Source organism: Eriocheir sinensis, chromosome 53 (assembly GCF_024679095.1).
Source record: "Eriocheir sinensis breed Jianghai 21 chromosome 53, ASM2467909v1, whole genome shotgun sequence".
NCBI lineage: Eukaryota > Metazoa > Arthropoda > Malacostraca > Decapoda > Varunidae > Eriocheir > Eriocheir sinensis.
The window spans coordinates 8,641,586-8,663,070 of NC_066561.1; the positions used below are offsets into that span (position 1 = coordinate 8,641,586).

A 21,485-nucleotide genomic window follows, 5' to 3' on the forward strand; every position below is an offset into this window, starting at 1 on the left:
ATCCTCATTTTCTCTTACGGGGACTTTGTGCTAGTGAGCCATCCTTCCACAGGGCTTTTTTTCTTCTTCGTCTTCTTTGTTAACAAGGTAGCAGCGAGGATCATGTTTTTCTTTTAATTTGATGGTCCCTCCAAGTGAGAAAAATGAGAAAAAATCACCCCTCACACAAATCATTTCATAATATATATCAAAGCATTTGTGATCAGATTATATATATCATTGTATCATCTATTTTGGGGGGTTTATATCATGGCACAAATTTGGCCCGTTGCTGCTACACGGTAAAGCCACAAATTTGGCTCGTCGCTGCTACCGGGTTAATGAGCATTTTTGTCTCATTTCTAATTTCTTCCTCTTCACAGCTACTTTTCTCTCATCATTTAGTGGCATTTTTCCCTCTTTTATATCTTGGGGCTCCTGAATGGTGAAGAACTAAGTGGTTTCTTCAGTTAATCATCTAACGAGTCTTTATCTTCCTCCTTTCTGTAGCAACTTATTTCATGTTCATTACACCGAGCCCTTCTTCCGCAGGGCCTGTACCCGGAGAGTCACGGTGTGGTGGATAACAAGATGCACGACCCCCTCACCAAGAAGGACTTCACCCTCAACGACACCGCCGGCATCCTTGACCCTCAGTGGTGGGGCGGCGAACCTATCTGGAACACCGTCACCAAACAGGTATTCTATGAGCCCATTTCACAGTCCAACACATACAGTGGGCCAGTTTCACAGTTCCCCATGACGGGTTAGTAAGCCTCTGAAATTTCCTCGTATAGTGTCTGGTGTTTATATATTTAAGTTCACAAATTTGATGAAACTATACGGGAAAAGTCTTGTGTATTTAGTGTGGCATCGAAGACCTCACCATTTTGGATTGTATGGGATTCTATAGTTTGGTTCGGGCTGTTACGAAGACACTGTGTTGGACTGTGAAACCGGCCTTCGTAACAGCCCGAACCAAACTATAGAATCCCATACAATAAAAAATGGGGTGGTCTTCTATGCCACACTAAAGACACAAGACTTTTCCTGTATAGTTTCATCAAATTTGTGAACTTAGATATAAACACCAGACACTATACAAGGAAATTTCAAAGGCTCTGGTATTGGTTTGGGAGCTTACTAACCGATCATAGGTAACTGTGAAACTGGCCCTATAACGTCACCCTCATAAAATAATCGCCTAAGTCATTTTTCAGTGATTTCCAGGTTTTTGTCTACATCAATTTTTCAACATGTGACGCCCATTTTTGTATAGTTCCCTTCGCCATTCAGGGTTTGAGTGTTCTAGAATTGGCCTTTTCATTTCCGCCTAAATCTTAAGTCAAATAAGATAATGACAGTTCTTCTCTGATTTCCTGTAAAGTAGAAAATAATGACTTAGGCAGTTTGTTTACGAAGGTGGTGCAGTGGTGGTTAGCACACTCGGCTCACAATCGAGAGAGCCCAGGTTTGATTCCCGGGTGGAGTGGAATTTTTTGCTTACTGTATTTATTTTATGTTTTCTTTGTTTATTATCATCTTTTGTGCTTGTGTTAGTGTACAGTGTTTTGATAAGCCAGGCAGCAGCTCCTCATATACTGCCTTCATGTCCACAGAAGAAGCAGGCAGCCACCCTCCACTGGCCCGGCTCAGACGTGTCCATCCAGAAACACTACCCTACTTACTGGGAGAAATACACCTCGCTGCTGACCTTTGATCAACGTGTCAAGCAGGTGAGCAGAGATTTGTGTGGATTTACATAGGTACTCAGACTGCACAGATACCATGGTCCTTACTTGGTGATCTGCCCTTAAATAAAAGTGAAACTATATCAGAACAAATGGCCACCAAGACTGTGCATTTCAACCGTAGTGAATATTAAGATGTAGGAAATTGTTTACATACATTTACATAGATATTTAGACTGCACAAACCCTATGCTCCTGACTATAGTGGAACCAAATTGTCGAGTCCGTTTTGGCGTTGGCTCCGGCGGGTCCATTTCTCCCCTCTGCTCTGCCACACAGTCCCAACACCTATTTTTTCCTCTCATATGTTGGACTATGGAGGAAGAGGAATAGCATGAGAGGAAGGGATAGAGGCAGAGGAGGGAAAGGAGGAAAAGACCCACGGCGCCCGGCCAGACTCGACATATTTGGAAGACTATTGGTGATCTATCCTTAAACTTAAGTGACTTTACATCCACCAGCAAGGCCACCAAGACTATGCATTTCAACCTTAGAGAATATTAAGGTGTAGGAAGTGGCAGTGGAGTTTGTTTTTAAAGGAATGATGGTTTGGACCACCTCTGAAAGCATTGCCAACAGCTTTTCCTTTCTTAACTACACCCATAATAGCCCTCAGAAAGATTGCCAACACCTCTTCCTCCCTGAACCATACCCACAATAGCCCTCAGATAGCATTGCCAACACCTCTTCCTCCCTGAACCATACCCACAATAGCCCTCAGATAGCATTGCCAACACCTCTTCCTCCCTGAACCATTCCCATAATAGCCCTCAGAAAGCATTGCCAACACCTCTTCCTCCCTGAACCATACCCATAATGGCCCTCAGAAAGCATTGCCAACACCTCTTCCTCCCTGAACCATACCCATAATGGCCCTCAGAAAGCATTGCCAACACCTCTTCCTCCCTGAACCATACCCATAATGGCCCTCAGAAAGCATTGCCAACACCTCTTCCTCCCTGAACCATACCCATAATGGCCCTCAGATAGCATTGCCAACACCTCTTCCTCCCTGAACCACACCCATAATGGCCCTCAGATAGCATTGCCAACACCTCTTCCTCCCTGAACCATATCCATAATAGCCCTCGGAAAGCATTGCCAACACCTCTTCCTCCCTGAACCATACCCATAATAGCCCTCAGAAAGCATTGCCAACACCTCTTCCTCCCTGAACCACACCCATAATAGCCCTCAGAAAGCATTGCCAACACCTCTTCCTCCCTGAACCACACCCATAATAGCCCTCAGAAAGCATTGCCAACAGCTCTCCCTCCCTGAACCATATCCATAATAGCCCTCAGAAAGCATTGCCAACAGCTCTTCCTCCCTGAACCACACCCATAATGGCCCTCAGATAGCATTGCCAACACCTCTTCCTCCCTGAACCACACCCATAATAGCCCTCAGATAGCATTGCCAACACCTCTTCCTCCCTGAACCACACCCATAATAGCCCTCAGATAGCATTGCCAACACCTCTTCCTCCCTGAACCATACCCATAATAGCCCTCAGATAGCATTGCCAACACCTCTTCCTCCCTGAACCATACCCATAATAGCCCTCAGATAGCATTGCCAACAGCTCTTCCTCCCTGAACCATTCCCATAATAGCCCTCAGAAAGCATTGCCAACACCTCTTCCTCCCTGAACCATACCCATAATGGCCCTCAGAAAGCATTGCCAACAGCTCTTCCTTCCTTGTTGCAGGTGGAAGAGTGGCTGATGTTACCGGAGCATGAACGACCACGCCTCATCATGGTCTACTTTGAGGAGCCCATGCAGTCAATACAAGAGTTTGGACCCGACTCCCTAGAGGTGCGGAGGGACCCCATTTGACGAGGCTTTCATAAGAGTTTTGGGGATTTCCAGGGATAGTTTTCTGACCCTGTAGGCAATATGACCCTTCTTCTGTACCATGAGCCTAAAATGACTCTCTTTAGGACCCCATTGATCCCCTCTGGCCTTTGGAAATAATTGATGTGAGAAGCGATAGTGTCCGAGAATGGCGACACTGAGGTTGGTATCATAAGACAGGTCCGCTTCTCACATCAGCTATTTCTAAAGGTCAAAGAGGGGGTCAGTCAGGTTCTAATGAGTGTTTCTTAAGATTCACGGTACAGAGGAAGGGTCAGACTACAGGGGTCATAAAACTACCCCTGGAAATGCCCACAACTCTTACGAAAGCCTTGACAAATATGCGTTCTTGGGCGACGAAGTGTCTTATGATATGACCCTGATTCTTTCCTCCCCAGGCTAAGGAGGGGCTGCTGAGGATGGATGAGAAGGTGGATGAGCTCATGAACACCCTCCACAAGAAGAACCTGGCCCACTGCACAAACGTGATTGTGGTGTCGGATCACGGCGTGGTTCCCTCAAACTGCTCATACAACTTTTTCCTGGAAACCTTCAAACGTAACATTGAAAATCACACCCATGTGTACACGGGGGCGGTGGGGCGACTGAGGGCCAGTAGCAGCAAGCCAAGTGAGTTGTAGTGCTTTTAGGTGCGTCAAAAAACTGTTGCCACTTCAGACATCGGGAGCATTGTATTCACACCTTCCATGAATCACTTAGGGGCGCTTTCACAGTCGTTTTGTTTGTTTTGATCGTTACCAATGGCAGTGATCGCCGCTATAGTATTTCCACGTAAAACTGGCCGATGGGGTAGTGGCGGCTGCGGGGTTAACCTAGCCCCGCACCTTACCACACACTTTCAACATCTCTCGCTTCCTCTGCAGCCGCCACTACCCCATAGGCCAGTTTTACGTGGAAATTACGTTGGTGACGATCAAAACAAACAAAGCAACTGTGAAAGCGGCTCTTAGAGTACAGATATTTTGTATATGATAGAGTTGAAAGACAAGAAAAAAATACGTGTAGTCACTTTATACCTTAGAGTCATTACATCAAGTCCCTACACATGTCTCTTAGAACTAGCAGCCCTTAACCCGTCTGCTGCGATTGGCATGGATTTGGCTTTCACTGGTAGCCTGGTAACATACACTCCCAGGTCTTTCTCGTCCTTTGTGGTGGATGGTGGAGTGTTTCCCATGTGGTATTGGTATGCTGGATTTCCCCTCCCAAGGTGCAGGTCTTTACATTGCTCTTCAATGAATTGTAGCAGCCACTTTTTGTTCCATTCCTGTAGCTTGGTGATGTCTTCTTGTAGGAAATCCGCAGGCAAGGGGTTAAAAGTGCACTCCAGAATATAAGTATTGCCTTGTGATGAACATGTTGAATTTCATTACTTTACTTTCATTACCTTACTTGACTTTCAGATGACAAAGAGCTTTTGGAGATGATGAGATGTAAAACCCCCAAAGTGCGCGCCCTGTCCAAGGCTCTGCTCCCGCGAAGGTGAGCAGAGAATGTTGCCGGCTGTGTCCTCAACCAGTGCTGCTCCGCGGGGTCAAATGAGAATAAACTTTTGTGTCAATAAATAGAAATAGGGATTAAAGTCATTGCATAATTATGATTTATTCGCCAGTTCACAATTACGGTACCATTCTAAATGATGTTTACAGCAAGGAAAAACCTGTTGAGGATATGTCGTCCCTCAAATAGTACCGTTTCCAGTAGTTTGGTTTTAGTTTTATGTGGATTTTCTAAGAAGATTTTTTAGGATTTTTAAATTTCCCGACAAGCAGGAAATTTTAAAATCCTAAAAGATCTTCAATGACAATCCGTATAAAACCGAAACCGTACTATTGGAAACCGTACTATTTGAGCGACGACTGTAATTGAGTTTGGTTGTATAAAACTTTTTCACTCTACTGTTATATTTTGACAGTAGTTATTTCTTCACATCTTAAATTAGAATACCAGAGTAATTATTTTCCTGATGCTGGTTGCTATTGGAAGGGTGTACACAGATTGGCAAAGGTACTAAAAGGAAAAAAAGTGATGATACATAAAAAATAAGGACTGGTGTCATTATGTAATTCTATGCTTGCCCAGGTACCACTACGCTAATAATCGAAGGATAGAGAACGTGCTGCTGGACACTCGCCCCTTCAACCGCGTGGTGACCAACTCCCAGATCAGCTGCCGCAACGCTGAGCACGGCTACAACAACCTGGTGCCGGCCATGCAGGTGAGTGCCGAGCCAGAGGGGGAGAGAGGCAGGGAGAGAGAGAGAGATTCAACAGGGAGAGAGGCAGGGAGAGAGAGAGATTCAACAGGGACAGAGGCAGGGAGAGAGAGAGATTCAACAGGGAGAGAGGCAGGGAAAGAGAGAGATTCAAAAGGGACAGAGGCAGGGAGATATAAATTTGACAGGGAGAGAGGCAGTGAGAGAGACTTGGCAGGGAGACCCCAGACTTTTTCAATTAATATTAGTATTCATATCATAAGAGATGAATCAGGTCGACAGGGAGAGGTGCAGACTCTAATACTTGAAAATGAGAAGTTATGTACAATGTTGACAAATTTAGGTTTGGCAAAGAGAAAGCTTCTACACCAGACACAAGTAGATTAACCCGGTAGCAGCGGGGATCATGTTTCTTAATGGTCCCTCCAAGCGAGAAAAAAGAAAAAAAATCACCCCTCACACAAACCATTTCATAATATGTATCAAAGCATTTGTGATCAGATTATGTATCATCTATTTTTGGGGGTTTATATCATGGCACAAATTTGGCCTGTTGCTGCTACATGGTAAAGCCACAAATTTGTCCCGTCACTGTTACTGGGTTAAGACGAGAGCAAAGGGACTAAAGGGGGTGTTTTCGCAGGCCACCTTCATCGGCTTTGGTCCAGCCTTCAAGGTGAACTATACGAGCCACAGATTCAGGAACGTGGAGCTGTACAACCTCATGTGCGAGCTCATGGACATCACACCGGCCAAGAACAACGGTGAGACCCATTTTTGTATCCATCGTTTCCTTCTCTTTTTCTTTTTTGACGGTAAGGGAGGCAGCTCAAGGGGAAAAATAAGTAGAGAAAGAAAAGATAAAAAGCCAACTATTTGCTGCTCTAGTATCAATGTTGCCAGGTTGTCGTACTCAGCCGATTATGTTTCCCGACTTCCTACCCCTAAACTGTCTTCTGGGCTCCAATAACAAAACTACAAGGGAGGTTAGTGGTACAGGGGAGATTAGTACAGGAAGGGGAGGTTAGTACAGGAAGGGGAGGTTAGTGGTACAGGGGAGATTAGTTCAGGAAGGGGAGGTTAGTGGTACAGGGGAGATTAATACAGGAAGGGGAGGTTAGTGGTACAGGGGAGGTTAGTACAGGAAGGGGAGGTTAGTGGTACAGGGGAGATTAGTACAGGAAGGGGAGGTTAGTGGTACAGGGGAGATTAGTACAGGAAGGAGAGATTAATGGTACAGGGGAGGTTGGTACAGGAAGGGGAGGTTAGTGGTACAGGGGAGATAGTTATCGTTAAAAGAGTTATTCTGATATTTCTTGGCAATAGTTAGGCGTCAGAAACCGGTAAATACTCTGCTCTGAGTACGACAATCTGGCAACAGTGTCTAGTATAAGGAAAAGGAGCAAGGAGCCAGATTAAGAGAGGTTGATTTTGGAAGTAAAGGTGTCTGGATACTCTCCTCTTGAACTCAGTGGAGACTTTGGCCTGGCTATAATCCTGAAGGGTGTTGGGCGTCGGAGCGAGCCCATCAGTGGTGCAGGGAGCTCTTGATAACAACACTTTATTTACAGTAATGGAAGCAATACAAAAAAATAAAAAGGAAATATAAAAACGGAAACAATACAAAAATAGGTCAGTAAATGCTGCTCATGTACAAAGACGAGAACCTTTCTATTACTTCTCACACACAGGGACGGAAGGAAATCTGGACCACCTGGTTGACTACAAAAGAGAGGTCTGACTTTGCTACTATGTCTAAATGTCACTTCCTCTTCACACACAGGGACGGAAGGAAGCCTGAACCACCTGCTCCGAGACCCTCCCCCAAGCCATGCCTCCTCCCGGCCCACTGCCCTGCCCGAGGAGGTCCTGCCACCCCCCAATACCTTACTGGGCCCGAGGAACCCTGATGAGGAGTGCCAATGCTTCACTACTGATGCGGAAGCTACACCTGTAAGCACCTGTGTAGTTTTTCTATCACACCCGATTAACCCGTCCGCTGCGATTGACACGGATTTGGCTTTCACTGGTAGCCTGGTCACATACTCTCAGGTCTTTCTCTGCCTTTGTGGTGGATAGTGGAGTGTTTCCCATGTGGTATTGGTATGCTGGATATCCCCTCCCAAGGTGCAGGACTTTACATTTTCTTCATTGAATTGTAGCAGCCACTTTTTGTTCCATTCCTGTAGCTTGGTGATGTCTTCTTGTAGGAAATCCACAGTCAAAGGGCCGTTAAGTACCAGGAGAGATAGGAATGTTGTCTCCCATTAACATTGTTGCCAAGAGTGGGAGAGATTCATAGCTCATCCAACCCCATAAGGAAAAATAGACATTAAATAAAGGAGAAGAAAGAAGTTTAACATTATCATACTCAACCAGACATTAACAGAGAGGTGGAAAAATAAGAATACTATTAGTTGAAATAAAGTATAGTGAACATATTGGTAATTGTGGTGGACAAATTAGAATTTACTTGAATAAAAAAAAATACACACAAGAGACTATCAGTATTTTTTGCAGGTGAAGAAATAAGAATACTATTAGTTGAAATATAGTTTAGTAAAGTTATCGGTAGTTTTGGTCCATAGAGGCGACGGATGCATTAGAATTACCTCGAATAGAAAAAACGATATAAACAGATCGTCGTAATTTTTTCCAGGAGGCGGAAAGTCTAGTCCGTGTCCGACGCAACAGCAGCAGCAGCGGGAATGGGAATGGGGATAGCAATGGGAATGACAGCCACACTAACAACAGCATTCCCAGCACCGCCACTCCGGAAAACACTGACAGCAACGGCGGAGGTGGCAACAGTGATACCAGCTCCACCACCACCACCACCACCACTACCACCACCACCACTCCTCCCCCAACCACCACCCCTTCCACTACCACCACCACTACTGAAGCCCCCACCCCTCCACCTACCACTACTACAACGACTACTACTACTACTCCTGCTACCACATCATCCACTTCCACAGAACCTTCATCCACCACCACCACCACCACCACAGAACCAACCACCACCACCACATCAACTCCACCTACCAGCTCAACCACTTCCACCACCACCACGACCCCCTCAACCACCACTACAGAGGCAACCACTACCACAACCACCACCACCACCACTACTACCACCCCCACCACTACCACCACCACCACCACCACCCCAAAACCCAGGACTGATGCCGAACTGTCTCTCCTCCTCCATACCCATGTTCCTTGGGGTTCGCTCGGACTCTCTGTGACCGAGGACATTGGGGGAACGTTGAAAGTCCTCCTCCACTCCAATTATGTCATAGGTATGTGTATTTACTTAGTTGTAGCTTTACGGGGCCTGGTGTGGTCCCGTCTACGTATCTGTATTTCTCCAACTTTTCCTTAAAGCTTTGCACACTCTTCGCCGATACTGCATCCTCACTAAGTCTGTTCCAAACCTCTATATTTCTTTGCGGGAAGCTATATTTCTTTATGTCTCAAGCATCTTCCTTTCCTCAATTTTTTACTGTGTCCTCTTGTGTTCCTGGTGTTTATTCCTTCTTTTAGTAGTAACTCCTCATTATCTGCTGTGTGTGTGTGTGTGTGTGTGTTTACCTAGTTATATGCAGTGCTTGAGGTATGTTCATGCAGTCCTGTCTCCATATCTATAACTGTCCAGTCCCTCCTCATACTGTTTGACACTCTTTCCCATCATAATATCTTCCATTGATCCATTTCACCCATCTACCGCTCCATATTGAAAACTGAATGTGTGTGTGTGTGTGTGTGTGTGTTTTGTAAATATGTGTAAGCGCAACAGACCGATAAGATCATTTACCACTTACCGTACTTGGCTTATCAAAAAGGTCAGTATATCAAAGCAACCTTACAAATAATGTCTCGTTTTCTCAGGTCTACACGAGACGCTTAACTTGGGCCTGTGGACGAGCTTCACCCTCGAGAACCACACCGTAACACAGCTGGAGGAGGTGAGTCAGTCAGCTCAGCCCTGTGTTAATGCTCTCTTCATGCCTGAATATACACTTATGTCACAGTCCAACACAGTAGCCTTGTAATCACTTGAACCACACTCTTCACTCTTTAACAATCCATAATGGTTAGGGTTTCGACGCAAGACCGGGCACACAAGACATTTTCCATTTAACCTGGTACCTGCGGGGATCATGTTTCTTGAAGGCCCCTCTAAGCGAATTAATGAGAAAAATTGTCACTCACGCAAACCATTTCATAATATATATCAACGCATTTGTGATCAGTTTATGCATCATCTATTTTGGGGGGTTTATATCATGGCAAAAATTTGTCCCGTCGCTGGTACACGGTAAAGCCACAAATTTGGCCCGTCGCCGCTACCAGGTTAATGCCCCCAAATTTCTAATCTAACATATGAACACAAAACACTACACAGGGAATTGTTGACGTCTTTGGTGCTGGTGTTATGTGATTGTGTTCTGTTATGTGCATCTTTATAACTTGTTTTAGATGAGTCTATTCTTTCCTCACATCCTTCTCTGCTTGATTTGGAGAGTGATGTCATGCACTATACTATACTATACAAATGACCTAATAAGTCCTCCCCCACAGGAAGCACAGTTAGGGGACCCGCCCCCCGCCCCGTGCTGGAGGGCCGACCCCCGCCTGGAGCGCCCGCAGCTGGATCAGTGCCAGAGGATGCTTACCACCGACGAGTACCATACCAGCGACGTCTCCCTCATCCAGCTCTTCCCTCAGGGTGAGCCTCTTTTTCTTGCCATCTCTAACCCGTCCGCTGCGATTGGCACGGATTTGGCCTTCAATGGTAGCCTCGTAACATACACTCCCACGTCTTTCTCTGCCTCTGTGGTGGATAGTGGAGTGTTTCCCATGTGGTATTGGTATGCTGGATATCCCCTCCCTTTATTGACCTGTAGCAGCCACTTTTTGTTCCACTCCTGTAGCTTGGTGATGTCTTCTTGTAGGAAATTTGAAAGAGGGGGTCAGGCGGGTTCTAAAGAGTGTTTCTTCAGGTTCAAGGTACAGAGGGGGTCAGGCGGGTTCTAAAGAGTGTTTCTTCAGGTTCAAGGTACAGAGGAAGGGTCAAACTACCACCAGGGCCATAAAACCACTACTGGAAATGCTTAAAACTCAAACGAAAGCCTTGTCAAATATGTGGTTTTGGACGACGAAATATCTTATAATATGGCCCTAAATATTATACAAGTGATACAAATCCATTCCCGACTTTATTCCAGAGCTTGAAACCCAAGAGCTCCTAAATGCCGAGGGATTCCTGCTGTCCAACCTTGCCCCAGTGAAGGTCGGCTACCTCAACGGGGCGCACCAGGCCATGGTCAAGACGCTCAAGGGCTGGGCCTCCTCCCTCGGGGCCATTAATGTGGTCCATGGCCCTGTCTTCGATTACGATCTTGATGGCCACCAGGATTCCGTGGGCCATGTGCTGTGAGTGTGGCTGTGTTGGCCTCCTTATAGCTAACTGCTTTATTTGTTCCTCCTTCTCCTCTTCCTCCTCTTTTTCCATATTTTTTTAACTTATAAATTAGCTGTGTGCAGGAGTTTGAGCTGATCAACTGTTCTGCAGTTAGCAAGTTCAAAAGAGCAGTCAGCGTGAAAATAGCGATAGAAGATAGAAAGAGAGGCAACATCGTGACGGAATTTAAGAGGTAGAAGACTATCAGTAGGAGGAGGAGAGCTGATGAGATGTCATGGAGTGATAGAATGTTGTAGTATATAGGATATTGTAGCATCTGCAATATACTTGTTCACATGGATAAAACTGTACACTCACCCCAGTCTTCTTTTCCCAACAGAAACACAGTAAAACCTCTTGTGCCAAGTGACTACTTCTTTGTGATAAGCCAGTGTGGGTCGACGCCATGCCCTGAGAAGCCCTTGGAGACATTGGCCTTTGTCTTCCCAAACACCGAGTTCCCTGATAACTGCTTCATGGTGGGTACAAAGAGTTCAGATACTCATTATGTCTTTTGGTGTATAACATTTATATATAATCATTTAACCCATCCGCTGCGATTGACACGGATTTGACTTTTACTGGTAGCCTGGTAACATATAGTCCCAGGTCTTTCTCTGCCTCTGTGGTGGATAGTTCAGTGTTTCCCATGTGGTATTGGTATGCTGGATATCCCCTCCCAAGGTGCATAACTCTACATTTTTCTTCATTAAATTGTAGCAGCCAGTTTTTGCTCCATTCCTGTGGCTTGGTGATGTCTTCTTGTAGGAAATCCGCAGTCATGGGGTTAATGCAACACCACGCAACAACAATAACAGGTAACGATTCATTAGTAACACCTTTCATCACCTCGGCTTTCCAGAGCGACGCTGAGTACCTGAACTATCACCTGACGACTGTGCGGGACGTGGAGCTTCTGACGGGGCTCCAGTTCTTCAAGAGTGTGTATGAGCAAGAATCCATTCAATACCGCACAATGCAGCCCCTCTCCATCTGGCCAGTCCCACCCCCCACTGAAGACCCTATCGTCTCACAGCTCAGCGACAGAAGGGGGAAGGCGGACTCACTCTCTGCAGATGATGACACGCAGCTGTCGTAACCCCTGCCTGTGCGTGTGTGTGTGTGTGTGTGTCTGTGTATGTGTGATTGATATGTTTTGGCCATTTCTTTATCTGTCTGTTTCTCTTGGAATGTAAAAATGCATTGTGCTAGATGTATATATACTTGAAATATCAGTGATGTCTTAGAGCACGCATGCCATAATGTTTATATAGTGTTTCCTTTTTGAGAGTTGTGTGTGTGTGTGTGTGTGTGTGTGTGTCATATCATATGTTGTGTGCTGTGAAGTAATACTGTTTGGTGCTGTAAAATGTTTATTACTCTAGAATTGAAATGTATATATTGTTTTAGAATGCGTGTGCGAGTGGAGGTGTGAGGCGAGTGCAGTGTTAGGCGACCTGAGTTCTGTGCTACAAAGAGGGAATGTAAATAGCTGCTTCTCCGTCCAGATAGTGAGTGAGTCGAGGGGCTTTGTGGATTCATGGCTGACGCTCATTTTTCACTTGTTCACTTCGTCAGAAAGAAAGAAGCATTATCTGGTTGTGCTGTTAGACATGAAAACACACAGACCAAAGATTGAGTAAAAGAATGAGGTAACTTTGGTGCTGCTGTATGTAAAATGTTTTAGGATTGGTTCACATCTTTAGAAGGCAGGCGCTGACGGGTCGTGTTGCTAGACATAAACACACTAATGGAAGACTGAAGCAATGGATGGTGCATATTTTTTATGCTGCTGTTTGTAAGGAATTTTAGGATTCAGGACAGAAGCACCATGTAACATTTTTTTATGAATGATCTAGTTGAATAAGATCTGAAAATTTTTATCTCTTCTGAGCGAATATTTGGTGACAGTAGTGGGCTGTTCCCATTGCAGAAGAACGTAAGGAGGCTACAAGAAGCAGGTTGGCATAGACAAGGCAGTGAGGGTTGTGTCCTTTCCATAAATATTACAACTTCACCCTGAGGTTAGATGTTGTGGTTGAGTCATGGCTGCAACCTATGATGGATGGACAAGTGATATCCCAGCACAGTTGGCAACGACCTCGTAGTGCAACATCATGAACCTGAAAGTGTAATGGCTCAAGTGATCTGAAAGAAAGAAATGCGTTAATATTACTAAATGATAATCACTGAAATGATTGGAAGGAGTGAGAAGGGAAGAAAGAAAAGATAGGAGGCGTAGGACTATGCAAATTTCTTTGAGTGGAGCGTTGAAGCTCAAGGTTATGGGATAATGCTGATAAGAGCACACGTCTCACATTGGGTTGTTGACTGAAACCCCCTGGAGTCTACAAAACTATAAAAGTAAAGGTTTATGTAGTTATAGTAAGAATTACCTCACTGAGATAAAGGATTGTGGTACAGAGCAATTCTAAATAATTATCCAAGTGACATTGTATGCAGGCAAATAGCTTAGCAAGACCTGTTATGGGTTGTTGTGTAGTGCGGCGACTATGCCTGATGAACGAGCCTCCCATAACCCAATTAGCCAGTGGGGTACCTCTTTGGCCGACTCGGTAGGGAGTGGCTCTCTCGTCACGCTGGTCGCGGGTTCAATCCCAGCCCAGGCAGCCGGCGAATACCCTCTCCTGGTCTTGATTAATTTCTTGTGTGTTGTTTCGATACACGCAGAGGTCCTGTTGGGAAATAGAAAGGAAAATAAGCTCACGGGGCATGACAGTTGTTCCCAATACTAGTGACTTCAGAAACATTTACCCACAGGCATATTGGAAGCCATGTTTCAGAAGATGCTCTAAGTATGTGAAATTGCCTTAGAACAGAGGGATACAATTGTTGCCTCGTGTCCACATCAGTGATATCTTTTTCATATCATGTATAAAGTCACGGTCATGTATCATTTCAAAATTAGATAGATTGGTATTATTATATTTGTCCGTTGTGGATATGTATATTTTTTTCATATTGGTACAGATCGATATGGTATAATTACATCTTGTCTGTTGTGGCTATGCATATATATTTTTTTTTTCATATTGGTACAGATTGATAGCCACAACTGTGTATCTGTCTGCATCTAGATGAGTGTAGTGCTGGCTCCGAGGGTCCATTAAAACTAAACATAACAAACACTGTTTCCTTGTGAAGTTTGCCATCAAATATAATGAATGACAGCCTCTTAAACATGATAAAAAAAACACAGCTAGGGAGTTTAATGTCCTGTGTGTGTGTTCATAAGAGTTTAGTGTCCTGTGTGTGTGTTCATAAAAGTTTAGTGTCCTGTTAGTGTGTTCAAGAAAGTTTAGTGTCCTGTGAGTGTGTTCAAGAAAGTTTAGTGTCCTGTGTGTGTGTTCAGAAAAGTTTAGTGTCCTGTGAGTGTGTTCAAGAAAGTTTAGTGTCCTGTGTGTGTGTTCATAAAAGTTTAGTGTCCTGTGTGTGTGTTCAGAAAAGTTTAGTGTCCTGTGTGTGTGTGCAGAAAAGTTTCACTGATGCTTGTTAGTAAAATCATCAGAACAGAAGCTAGTGTTGTATGGGAGATTGTCAAATGATATGAACGTTTTTTAAGGTATATTTGGTCTTGATTTGTGATGAATATTGAATAATAAAAATAAACGCACTGAAAAGTGATCCGTATAAACGAAAGAAACACTGCAGGGAGGCGGCGAAGGGAGGAGCGGGCGGCGAGGAGGAGCTGTCCTTTATTTAGCTAAGTATCTCTCTGTGTGTGTGTCTGTGGGTGATGTGGGGAAGAACAGTGATAGAGCAAGGGTAGAGGAAGATATTGGGGTGCTGACAAGGAGAGAAGGAAGGAGGGAGGGAGGGATGAAGGAAAGAAGGTATAGCCAGGGAGAGAAGGGAGGGAAGGAGGAAAGAAGGTATAGCCAGGGAGAGAAGGGAGGGAAGGAGGAAAGAAGGTATAGCCAGGGAGAGAAGGGAGGGAAGGAGGAAAGAAGGTATAGCCAGGAGAGAAGGGAGGGAAGGAGGAAAGAAGGTATAGCCAGGGAGAGACGGGAGGGAAGGAGGAAAGAAGGTATAGCCAGGAGAGAAGGGAGGGAAGGAGGAAAGAAGGTATAGCCAGGGAGAGAAGGGAGGGAAGGAGGAAAGAAGGTATAGCTAGGAGAGAAGGGAGGGAAGGAGGAAAGAAGGTATAGCCAGGGAGAGAAGGGAGGGAAGGAGGAAAGAAGGTATAGCCAGGGAGAGAAGGGAGGGAAGGAGGAAAGAAGGTATAGCCAGGGAGAGAAAGGGAGGAGGGACGAAGGTATAGCCAGGGAGAGAAGGGAGGTACGGAGGAAAGAAGGTATAGCCAGGAGAGAAGGGAGGAAGGAGGAAAGAAGGTATAGCCAGGGAGAGAAGGGGGAGAAGAAGGTATAGCCAGGGAGAGAAGGAGAGGGAGGAGGAAAGAAGGTAGCCAGTTAGGGAGAGAAGGAGAAGAGGAGATACAGTCAGGGAGAGAAGGGAGTAGGGAGAGAGGGAGATGTAGTCCAGGAGAGGAAGGAGGAGGGAACGAAGGCCATTCATTTACCTTGGCTTTGTTTCATATATATATATATATATATATATATATATATATATATATATATATATATATATATATATATATATATATATATATATATATGTCCCTTATCCATAATATGAAGGGGGAAAAACTTCAAAGTAAAGAAAAAGTGGTAAAGGTAGTGAAGAGGCATATACATACGCACACTGTTTTGGTGTCAAGGGTGGTGGCAACGATCCGGTTAGCAATGGTATGTTATCCGGTTAGCAATTAGCTCACGATGTGAGACCAGGTCCACCACACTTTAGTTTTTTTTTAGAACACACCTTTACCTAATACTATATCCCACCCAAACCTTCACAAAACCCTTTGGGTAAAGGTGCTTGTTCTAAAAAAAAAAATAAAAAAAAAATAACTACATGTGGTGGACCTGGTCTCACATGTGTGGGCTAATTGCTAACTAAACATACCATCTCCACCACCTCAGAACCTCTGACACCAAAACAGCACAAGTATGCATAACATGCCTTTTCACTACCTTTAAAGTGGTAAAGTTTTTGTGCCTTCATATTATGGTCAAGGGACATGTATCTCATCCCTTAAGGATAATATGGAGGTGTAATATCTTATTTTGGAGGAGCAGAGTGAACCTCCACAATTACCATATGTATAAATAATGTTGCAGATGGAAGTGGCATTTAATTTTCAAGCAATTGATTTTTTTTTTTATTTAATATAAATTGGTGACTCCTGTTCCCCCATTGGGGTAGGAATAAAGGTTTTAAGAACCATCTAATTGTGAACCAAATCCCATAAGAGGGAATGGCTTCTAGCAGCCTAGCCAATATTCCTGAAATCACCTATTTTCCCACAAACCTCTTGCAAGGTTAGAGAAGTGAATCAATGAATCTATTTCTAGCCATTGCCTCCACACACTGCCTTGTAGTCACCAGCCTGGCACTTCACCTGGCCTTACTATCTTCCCACTGCATTGAAGGAGCTCTCTCTTGATAGATCACAGCCAACCAACACATCCTCCCATACATAGCTTTGTGTGGAATACTCAGTCTAACCTTTCCAATCCACCATCTCAAGCAAAACTGTTACAGCTACATTCCACTTCCATCCTTTTCCTGTAGTTCCCCTCCACTGTTTCTAGTACTTCTATTTCTAGCCATTGCCTCCACACACTGCTTTGTAGCCACCAGCGCTTTGTAGTCACCAGCCTGGCACTTCCACCCTAACAGCTCTCCAGGGCCTTCCTGTCTTCCCTTTGCATTGAAGGAGCTATCTTTGCTAGATCACAGCCAACCAACACATCCTCCCATACATAGCTTTGTGTGGAATACTCAGTCTAACCTTTCCAATCCACCATCTCAAGCAAAACTGTTACAGCTACATTCCACTTCCATCCTTTTCCTGTAGTTCCCCTCCACTGTTTCTAGTAGTTCCCCTCCACTGTTTCTACATTCTCCATCACATCCACTTTCAGATCCACTGGAGCTGCTGTAGATGTTCATATGGACTGGACGGTATCCTCACCCTCAAACCTTCTGTCTGTAGACCCAATTTTTCTGTCTGCATAGCCATGAGTAAAAGGGGGAACTACATCCCCCCCCCCTCAAGACTCCAGCCTTGCATAAAGGCAAATAAAGAGGGAACTTAATTTCACCTCCCCTCCAATGTGTGGTGTAAAAGAAAGTCTGTAATTACAAAGTCCTGAGAAGACATGTAATGGAGACTCCATGACATCATCCCACTACAAGACATGTAATGGAGACTCCATGACATCATCCCACTACAAGCTGGAGGGGATGGGTGTATGAATGTCAAAGGTTGATTGCCTGACCAAATAAGGTAGTGAAAATGGTGGTACCACTTTCTACTTGCTTATATCAGGAATAAAAGTGCCAAAGGATTTTATCAAAATTTTATTAAACAATATTTATAAAGATACAATTTTTTTACATTAAAACCAAAATCAATGTACACCTCACTACAGGAATCAGTCACCTGCACCTTCCTCAGGAAGACAGAGCAGCTGATTCACCTGCAAGAACCTCACAGGACCACACCAAGGCTCTTCCCAGCAACTAGATTGCCACTGCCCATAACAAAATGGGCAATCCCACATTAGGAGCAAAACTCTAGTGTCTTCTACAGCATTTAAAATCTATAGGGTGCTTGATAACAGGGATTATTGCAGTATAGTAGCTATATACTAAGTACAAGCAACTAATCTGAAATTCTACTTCCACCAGTTTAATTCTTCTGTGTCAGGATGCTATGTAAAGTTTGGATTTACTCAATGTCCACAGGTCCCCCTATCTTTAATGAAGTTTCTAAACTTGTCATTACAGTCTCACTAGAATGATGCCAGCCAATGAACCCAGTTCCATCCCCTCCAGTCCCTCCCCAATGAAATTTATATATTACTAGATTATCTTATATTACACCAGTCCCCTCCCTAATGAAATTTGTTGCTAGATAAAATTCTTATTGCATAAGATCCTAAAACCATACTTAGCCAAATAGAAAAATATTTAAAGTACCATTATTAAAAATCTGACCTTTAGTGCAAATGAAAATATTGAAACCCCAGTACAGAAATAGGGGTGGGTGGGGGTGACAACCCCAATCAGATACCTAAAAGACTGGCCGGAGATAAAGCAATGCAAATTCACCCAAAACTTACAAAAAAAAAAAACTAAAATAACAAATAATTAAGTTGGGGAGTCTACAGACTTTGACAAGGCAGCTCAGGAACCCAGGCACGGGCCATCCTCGAGTCTAACGAAGGGGTGTCACTGGTGGAGGGAATGCAGAGCTGGGCTGGGTGGAGGGAGAGGTGGAGCACTGGCCAAGACGGTGGTGAGCTGGATGGATGGAGGATGCAAGTGTAGAGTCGGACCAGGTGGAATGAAATCCGGGTGCAGGTGCAGAGTACCAGTTGGACTACCGGAATTCCAAGCTTGACCCGGTGGAGAAGACCTGGTGCGGTTGACAGGTAAACCGGTGCAGAGAACAGCAGCTGGGGTGAAGACTGGACCAGGTGGGTTAGACTGCCCTGTAAAGAATGGGTGGTTAACTAGACAAGATTCTAGTCCTTCATAAAGCCTATATACTTAAATACTAAGACTATGGATTGAACTGCCCTGGAAACTAATAAAACCAAATTAAAATAAGACTGGATTGAACTGCCCCGGAAACTAATAAAACCCAATGAAAATTACTAAGACTGGATTGAACTGTCCTGGAAACTAATAAAACCAAATGAAAATACTAACACTGGATTGAACTGCCCTGGAAACTAATAAAACCAAATGAAAACACAAAGACTGGATTGAACTGCCCTGGAAACTAATAAAACCCAATGAAAATACTAACACTGGATTGAACTGCCCTGGAAACTAATAAAACCCAATGAAAATACTAACACTGGATTGAACTGCCCTGGAAACTAATAAAACCAAATGAAAATACTAAGACTGGATTGAACTGCCCTGGAAACTAATAAAACCAAATGAAAATACTAAGACTGGATTGAACTGCCCTGGAAACTAATAAAACCAAATGAAAATACAAAGACCATGGATTGAACTGCCCTGGAAACAAAACATTGAAAATACTAAGACTGGATTGAACTGCCCTGGAAACTAATGAAACCAAATGAAAATACAAAGACCATGGATTGAACTGCCCTGGAAACTAATAAAACCAAATGAAAATACTAAGACTGGATTGAACTGCCCTGGAAACTAATTAAACCAAATGAATACTAAGACTGGATTGAACTGCCCTGGAAACTAATAAAACCAAATGAAAATACTAAGACTGGATTGAACTGCCCTGGAAACTAATAAAACAGTGAAAATACAAAGACATGGATTGAACTGCCCTGGAAACTATTAAAACAGTGAAAATACTAAGACCATGGATTGAACTGCCCTGGAAACTATTAAAACAGTGAAAATACAAAGACATGGATTGAACTGCCCTGGAAACTATTAAAACAGTGAAAATACAAAGACATGGATTGAACTGCCCTGGAAACTATTAAAACCATGAAAATACTAAGACCATGGATTGAACTGCCCTGGAAACTATTAGTAAAACAGTGAAAATACTAAGACCATGGATTGAACTGCCCTGGAAACTAGTAGTAAAACAGTGAAAATACTAAGACCATGGATTGAACTGCCCTGGAAACTAGTAGTAAAACAGTGAAAATACTAAGACCATGGATTGAACTGCCCTGGAAACTAATGAAAGTGAAAATACTAAGACCATGGATTGAACTGCCCTGGAAACTAATGAAAGTGAAAATACTAAGACCATGGATTGAACTGCCCTGGAAACTAGTAGTAAAACAGTGAAAATACTAAGACCATGGATTGAACTGCCCTGGAAACTAATAAATTAAACAGTGAAAATAGTAAGACTGGATTGACCTGCCCTGGAAACTAATGAAAGTGAAAATACTAAGACATATATTCAACTGCCCTGGAAACTAGCAAAACGAAGTGGATATATTGACTGGATAAATGAAAAAATATATCTCATTCTAGCGTTTAAAGAGCCTGCAAAAAACATACACCATTCACCCTAACACCACAGCGTATGAGATTTACCTTCTGCAAGAGACTCCATACACTCGGGATCAACCTTCCTGCGCCGGGGTTGTCTGCTTAACTGACTGCCCTTCTCTTCCCTTGCTTCCTTCTCACCTCGGTTTGGCCTCTCACCCACCTCCTCTTCTCCCTCGTCCTTCCCCTCCCCTTCCTGAATGATAGTTATGTACCCCCTCTCCCTTCCTCCTTCCCCTTCCCTCTCCCTCCTCAATGATACCTTAACCTCTCCCCTTCCTCAATGATAGTTTATGTACCCCCTCTTCCTTCCTCCTTCCCCTTCCCTCTCCGTCCTCAATGATACCTTAACCTCTCCTCCTCCCCTTCCTCAATGATAGTTTATGTACCCCCTCTCCCTTCCTCCTTCCCCTTCCCTCTCCGTCCTCAATGATACCTTAATCTCTCCTCCTGTTCCTCAATGATAGTTTATGTACCTCCTCTCCTCCTCATCCCCCCTCTTCCCTTCCTCAATGATACCTTACTTAGCCTCTCTCCTCCTCCTCTTCCAACTATACTTAATTATAACTTTTCTTCCCCCTCTCCTTCAATGTGCTTAATATATTTGACTGCCTTCTCCTCCTCCTCCATGACTTAATAACTATCACTTCACCAGCTCCTCCTCCTCCTTCATAATGCCATAATAATCCTCTCTCGTCCTCCTCCTCCTCCTCCTCTTCATCTTCCTCAAACAACATAACTATCACTTCACCAGCTCCTCCTCCTCCTCCTTCATAATGCCTTAATAACCCTCTCTCGTCCTCCTCCTCCTCCTCTTCACCTTCCTCAAACAACATATCTATCTCTTCACCTCCTCCTCCCCCATCTCTTCTTCATCCTCTTTATTCCTTTATTATCGTCTCCTCCTTCTCTCGTTAACTCGACCAGGTAATTAATAAGATTGTCAAGAGAACGTATGTAATTAAAAACGAAATAAATATAAATAGACAGCTAAATATACATGTAAATATATTGAAATAGACGACTAGGTAGAAAGATAGATGAAACTAAATTAAGCATATATGTAACTTACCAGGCTTAGAGTAAGTA

General features: G+C 43.9%; 1 protein-coding gene and 2 long non-coding RNA genes across 7 annotated transcripts in view; 1 reads left to right on the plus strand and 2 right to left on the minus strand.

The window, feature by feature from the left end:
• Positions 1 to 14,441, plus strand: part of LOC126983319 (venom phosphodiesterase 2-like) — a 37,455-nt gene extending 23,014 nt beyond the window's left edge. Inside the window, exons 5-18 of the mRNA XM_050836008.1 lie at positions 532 to 678; positions 1,599 to 1,715; positions 3,442 to 3,549; positions 3,987 to 4,218; positions 5,013 to 5,091; positions 5,692 to 5,827; positions 6,468 to 6,588; positions 7,608 to 7,777; positions 8,484 to 9,129; positions 9,719 to 9,795; positions 10,412 to 10,559; positions 11,059 to 11,266; positions 11,635 to 11,773; positions 12,157 to 14,441. Of these exons, the coding sequence (XP_050691965.1) occupies positions 532 to 678; positions 1,599 to 1,715; positions 3,442 to 3,549; positions 3,987 to 4,218; positions 5,013 to 5,091; positions 5,692 to 5,827; positions 6,468 to 6,588; positions 7,608 to 7,777; positions 8,484 to 9,129; positions 9,719 to 9,795; positions 10,412 to 10,559; positions 11,059 to 11,266; positions 11,635 to 11,773; positions 12,157 to 12,393 (2,565 nt within the window). The 3' untranslated portion in view covers positions 12,394 to 14,441. The remainder of the gene's footprint in view (positions 1 to 531; positions 679 to 1,598; positions 1,716 to 3,441; positions 3,550 to 3,986; positions 4,219 to 5,012; positions 5,092 to 5,691; positions 5,828 to 6,467; positions 6,589 to 7,607; positions 7,778 to 8,483; positions 9,130 to 9,718; positions 9,796 to 10,411; positions 10,560 to 11,058; positions 11,267 to 11,634; positions 11,774 to 12,156) is intronic.
• On the minus strand, positions 2,121 to 3,484 carry LOC126983322 (uncharacterized). 5 transcript variants are annotated; one of them, XR_007735787.1, is made up of 4 exons: positions 3,210 to 3,426; positions 2,839 to 2,997; positions 2,733 to 2,785; positions 2,121 to 2,679 (listed from the first exon to the last, which is right to left on the minus strand). It is a non-coding gene; the product is annotated as an uncharacterized LOC126983322 (long non-coding RNA). The 5 variants fall into 5 exon arrangements; XR_007735789.1 differs by lacking the exon at positions 2,733 to 2,785 and having other exon boundaries at positions 3,369 to 3,484; XR_007735784.1 differs by lacking the exon at positions 2,733 to 2,785 and having other exon boundaries at positions 3,263 to 3,426.
• Positions 14,442 to 18,123: 3,682 nt separating the features above from the next.
• LOC126983323 (uncharacterized) lies at positions 18,124 to 21,253 on the minus strand. Its single transcript, XR_007735790.1, has 2 exons — positions 20,442 to 21,253; positions 18,124 to 18,877 (listed from the first exon to the last, which is right to left on the minus strand). It is a non-coding gene; the product is annotated as an uncharacterized LOC126983323 (long non-coding RNA).
• Between the last annotated feature and the right edge of the window lie 232 nt (positions 21,254 to 21,485).